Consider the following 5,835-nt stretch of genomic DNA (forward strand, 5'->3'; position numbering starts at 1 on the left):
TAGTTCAACCTTTTAGTGATGCAATTAAATTATTTACTAAAGAACAAACTTATCCTTTAATATCAAATTATATTTGTTATTATTATTCTCCTATCTTTTCATTATTTTTATCTTTATTGGTGTGAATATGTATACCTGTTTTAAGAAGATTATATAGTTTTAATTTAAGTTTGTTATTTTTTTAAGAATTACAAGTATAGGAGTGTATACTGTAATAATTGCAGGATGATCAAGAAATTCAAATTATTCTTTATTAGGAGGTTTACGAGCAGTTGCTCAAACTATTTCTTATGAAGTAAGATTAGCTTTGATTTTATTATCTTTTATTTTTTTAATCGAAAGATATAATATAATTGATTTTATAAAATTTCAATATTATGTTTGATTTTTTATATTTTTATTTCCTATAGGTTTTATTTGATTAAGAATTTGTTTAGCGGAAACTAATCGTACTCCATTTGATTTTGCTGAGGGAGAATCAGAATTAGTGTCTGGATTTAATGTAGAGTATAGAAGAGGAGGTTTTGCATTAATTTTTTTAGCGGAGTATTCGAGAATTTTATTTATAAGAATATTATTTTGTGTAATTTTTTTAGGATGTAATTTATTTAATTTAATATTTTTTTTCAATTAGTTATTATTTCTTTTTTATTTATTTGAGTTCGGGGGACTTTACCTCGATTTAGATATGATAAGTTAATATATTTATCTTGAAAGTGTTATTTACCATATTCATTAAATTTTTTATTATTTATAGTTGGGTTAAAAATATATTTATTTATATGAATTATTTTTAGTAAAGTTAATAGAAAATTTTAATTCTATCTTATATTTTCAAAATATATGCTTATTTCAAGCTAATTAACTTACATTTAATTTAGTAAGTTATCTCATCATTTATTAATTAAAGGGTTAATTAAAAAGTATAAAAAATAAATAAATGTTAGAATTTGTCCAATTATAACATAAGGTTCTTTAACTGATCGAGCTTCAATTCAAGTTAATAAAATTACAGTGGATAGTATAATTCAAAATAAAAATTGGTTAATGGGATAAAATTGTAATCCTTGAAATTTGCTTATATTATAAAAAGGTATAATTATTAAAATAGCAATAGATGTAACTAATGCAATTACTCCTCCTAATTTGTTAGGAATTGAACGTAAAATTGCATAAGCAAACAGAAAATATCATTCTGGTTGAATGTGAATAGGAGTTACTAAAGGATTAGCTGGAATAAAATTATCTGGGTCTCCTAATAAATAGGGATTTATTAAAGTTAATAGAATAAGTCTTATAATTAGAATAATAAATCCGGTAATATCTTTAAAAGTGAAATAGGGATGAAATGGGATTTTATCAATACTTGAATTTAGTCCTATTGGGTTATTTGATCCTGTTTGATGAAGAAATAAAAGATGAATTATAGTTATTGCTAAAACAATAAAAGGTAAAATGAAGTGAAAAGTAAAAAATCGTGTTAATGTTGGATTATCAACTGCAAATCCTCCTCAAACTCATTGTACTAAATCAATACCTAAATAAGGAATAGCAGATAATAAATTAGTAATTACAGTTGCTCCTCAAAAAGATATTTGTCCCCGTGGTAATACATATCCTATAAAGGCTGTTGCTATTACTAAAAATAAAATAATTACTTCAACTAGTCAGGTTTGTGTATATTTATAAGAATTGTAATAAATTCCTCGTCCAATATGAAGATAAATACAAATAAAAAAAAATAAAGCTCCATTAGCATGAAGAGTTCGTAATAGTCATCCATAATTTACATCTCGACAAATGTGTCTAATTCTATTAAAAGCTATATTAATATCTGCTGTGTAATGTATAGCTAAAAATAATCCAGTTAAAATTTGAATGATTAAACATAATCCTAAAAGAGATCCAAAATTTCATCAAGAAGAGATATTAATTGGAGTTGGTAAATCAATTAAAGAATTATTTATAATTTTGAAAAGTGGGTGTTTAATTCATATTGGTTTATTCATTTATTTTATAAATCGAATTGGTCCAAAAAATATATTAGTAATTTTTACAATTGCAATTAAAGTAATTAAAAGATAATTTATTAAAAAAATTGTTATAAAATTTGTAGGGTAATTATAAAGTTTAGTTAAAATATATGAATTTTCTTTAATTATAATTTTTAAATTAATTAATAATATTGATTCATTATTTGTAAATATATCTATATTAATATAATTGTAAAAAATAATTCATAAAAATAAAATTCTTGTGATTAATGAAATTGTTCATATTAGTATTTTAATTGAAAATGAAAATATTTCATTTGAAGCAATTGCTGTTACATAAATAAATAAAACTAATAATGTAGTCCTAAAAAAATTAAGAATAAAATATAGGAAAATCAAAATGTTTTTGAAATTAGTCCTGAAATTATTGAAATTAAAATAGTTTGAATTAACAGTATTAATCCAATAGATAATGGGTGTTTTAAGAATAAAAATGTAATACTTGAAATTAGTATTATAGTTAAAATTAATATATGTATGATTTTAAGAAATAGTTTAATTAACATATAAATTTTGGGAATTTATGATAAAGAATTATTTCTTTTTTCTTGAGAGTTCTAAAAAAATTATTCTTATTTTTGATTTACAAGACCAATGTTTTTATTAAACTATTAAAACTAAAAAATGATAATTTATTTTTGATTATTTTGTTGTGTAATAGTATTGATAGGGATTTTTTCTTTTATTTTTAATCGAAAACGTTTATTATCTATGTTATTAAGTTTAGAATTTATTATTTTAATAATTTATTTTTTATTATATAGTTATATAAATATAATAGATTATAGAAATTATTTTATAATAATATATTTAACATTTAGAGTTTGTGAAGGAGCTTTAGGAATTTCTATTTTAGTTTCTATAATTCGTACTCATGGAAATGATTATTTTCAATCATTTAGAATTTTATAATGTTAAAATTTATTTTTTTTATTTTATTTTTGGTTCCTATTTGTTTTTTAAATAGTATATTTTGAATGGTTCAAAATATATTATTTTTTATTAGTTTTATTTTTATTTTATTTAATATTTATATAAATTATTTTATAAGTATTTCTTATTTTTTAGGATGTGATATAATTTCTTATGGATTAATTTTATTAAGATTTTGAATTTGTGCATTAATATTAATAGCAAGTGAAAAAATTCAAAAATTTAAAAATTATAATAATTTATTTTTAGTGAATGTAATTTTTATGTTATTTTTTTATTTTTAACTTTTTCTAGAATAAATATTTTTGCTTTTTACTTATTTTTTGAAGGGAGTTTAATTCCAACTTTATTATTAATTTTAGGGTGAGGGTATCAACCTGAGCGTTTACAAGCTGGAATTTATTTATTGTTTTATACTTTATTTGTATCTTTGCCTATATTAATTGGAATTTTTTATTTATATGAAAAATTAGGAAATTTAAATTTTTATTTTTTAAGTAATTATATGTTTAATTATGAATTATTATATTTTTCGATAATTTTAGCTTTTTTGGTTAAAATGCCTATATTTTTGGTTCATTTATGGTTACCTAAAGCTCATGTTGAAGCTCCAATTTCTGGTTCAATGATTTTAGCTGGAATTATATTGAAATTAGGAGGGTATGGACTTTTACGGGTATTTTCATTTATTTCATTTGTTTGTTTAAAATTTAATTATTTTTTTATTAGAATTTCTTTAATTGGAGGAATTTTAATTAGATTAAATTGTTTACGTCAAGTTGATATAAAGTCATTAATTGCTTATTCTTCTGTTGCTCATATAGGGATTGTTTTAGCAGGAATTATGAATTTAAGAAATTGAGGAATTTGTGGAGGGTATAGATTAATAATTGGTCATGGATTATGTTCTTCAGGTTTATTTTGTTTAGCTAATATTAGATATGAGCGGTTAGGTAGACGAAGATTATTAATTAATAAAGGGTTATTAAATTTTATACCTTCTTTAACTTTATGATGATTTTTATTAAGATCTGGAAATATAGCTGCTCCTCCTACATTAAATTTATTAGGAGAAATTTCTTTAATAAATAGAATTGTAAGTTGATCTTGATATTCAATGATTGCTTTATCATTTTTATCTTTTTTTAGAGCAGCTTATACTTTATATTTGTATTCTTATAGACAACATGGAAAAATTTATTCAGGGGTTTATTCTTTTAGAATAAATAATATACGAGAATTTTTATTACTATTATTACACTGGGTTCCTTTAAATTTATTGATTATAAAAAGTGAAATAATTTTTTTTGATTATATTTAAATAGTTTAATTAAAACATTGATTTGTGGTGTCAAAAATATAAAATTTTATTTTAAATTGTGAAAAATTTATCTTTATGTAGAATAAGATTTTGATTATTAATTAATTTAAGAATTATTTCTTTTATTTTTGGTTTAATATTTATTAATCATGATTATTCAATTTTTTTAGAATGAGAATTAATTTCTTTAAATAGAATTAGAATTGTAATAACTTTTTTATTTGATTGAATAAGATTAATTTTTATATGTTTTGTATTATTAATTTCGTCTTTAGTAATTTATTATAGAAAAGAATATATAGCAGGAGATATAAATATTAATCGATTTATTTTATTAGTTTTGTTATTTGTTATATCAATGATATTTTTAATTATTTCTCCAAATTTAATTAGAATTTTATTAGGATGAGATGGTTTAGGGTTAGTTTCTTATTTATTAGTGATTTATTTTCAAAATGTAAAATCTTATAATGCAGGTATATTAACTGTTTTATCAAATCGTATTGGAGATGTTGCTTTATTATTAGCGATTGCTTGAATATTAAATTATGGATCTTGAAATTATATTTTTTTATTAAAATTTAATATTTTAGATATAAATATATTGATTATTGGTATATTAATTGTATTGGCGGCAATAACTAAAAGAGCTCAAATTCCATTTTCAGCTTGGTTACCTGCAGCAATAGCAGCCCCTACTCCTGTGTCAGCTTTGGTACATTCATCTACTCTTGTTACTGCTGGAGTTTATTTATTAATCCGGTTTAATTTATTAATTGGAGATACAATTTTAGGACAAAGATTGTTATTAATTTCAGGATTGACAATATTTATATCAGGGTTAGGAGCTAATTTTGAGTTTGATTTAAAAAAATTATTGCATTATCTACTTTAAGTCAATTGGGGTTAATAATGAGAATTTTATCTATAGGATTTTATAAATTAGCTTTTTTCCATTTATTAACTCATGCTTTATTTAAAGCATTATTATTTATGTGTGCTGGGGCTATTATTCATAATATAAATAATTTACAAGACATTCGTTTAATAGGAGGATTAAGAAGTTATATACCTTTTACATGTAGATATTTTAATATTGCTAATTTAGCTTTATGTGGAATACCTTTTTTGGCTGGATTTTATTCTAAAGATATAATTTTAGAAATTGTATCATTGAGTTATATTAATATATTTTCTTTTTTTCTTTTTTTCTTTTCTACAGGATTAACAGTTAGATATTCAATTCGTTTAGTTTATTATTCATTAGTTGGAAATTTTAATTTTTATAGTTTAAATTTATTGAGAGATAATAGTTGAATTATATTAAAAGGAATATCTGGTTTATTATTTATAAGAATTATTGGTGGAGGATTTTTAAATTGACTGTTATTTGGCACCCCTTCAATAATTTGTTTACCTTTTTTATTAAAATTATTAACTTTAATTGTGTGTATTTTAGGGGGATTAGTAGGATATTATATTTCAAAAATTTCTTTATATTTTTTCAATAAATCTTTACAAAATTAT

At 20.8% G+C, this 5,835-nt stretch overlaps 2 protein-coding genes across 2 annotated transcripts; one reads left to right on the forward strand and one right to left on the reverse strand.

The window, feature by feature from the left end:
* Positions 1-872: 872 nt before the first annotated feature.
* LOC119664939 (cytochrome b-like) lies at positions 873-2,009 on the reverse strand. The gene is given in 1 exon segment (XM_038074282.1): positions 873-2,009. A coding segment is annotated over 1 exon segment (1,137 nt).
* Positions 2,010-3,546: 1,537 nt separating this feature from the next.
* LOC119664940 (NADH-ubiquinone oxidoreductase chain 5-like) lies at positions 3,547-5,829 on the forward strand (the record flags this gene model as incomplete). The annotated part of the gene is given in 3 exon segments (XM_038074283.1): positions 3,547-3,663; positions 4,427-5,177; positions 5,180-5,829. Coding segments are annotated over 3 exon segments (1,518 nt in total), but the record flags the coding sequence as incomplete, so codon positions are not given.
* Positions 5,830-5,835: the final 6 nt, after the last annotated feature.

This window comes from Teleopsis dalmanni, unplaced genomic scaffold, assembly GCF_002237135.1.
Source record: "Teleopsis dalmanni isolate 2A unplaced genomic scaffold, ASM223713v2 unscaffolded_contig_3006, whole genome shotgun sequence".
In the NCBI taxonomy this organism is placed as follows: Eukaryota; Metazoa; Arthropoda; class Insecta; order Diptera; family Diopsidae; genus Teleopsis; species Teleopsis dalmanni.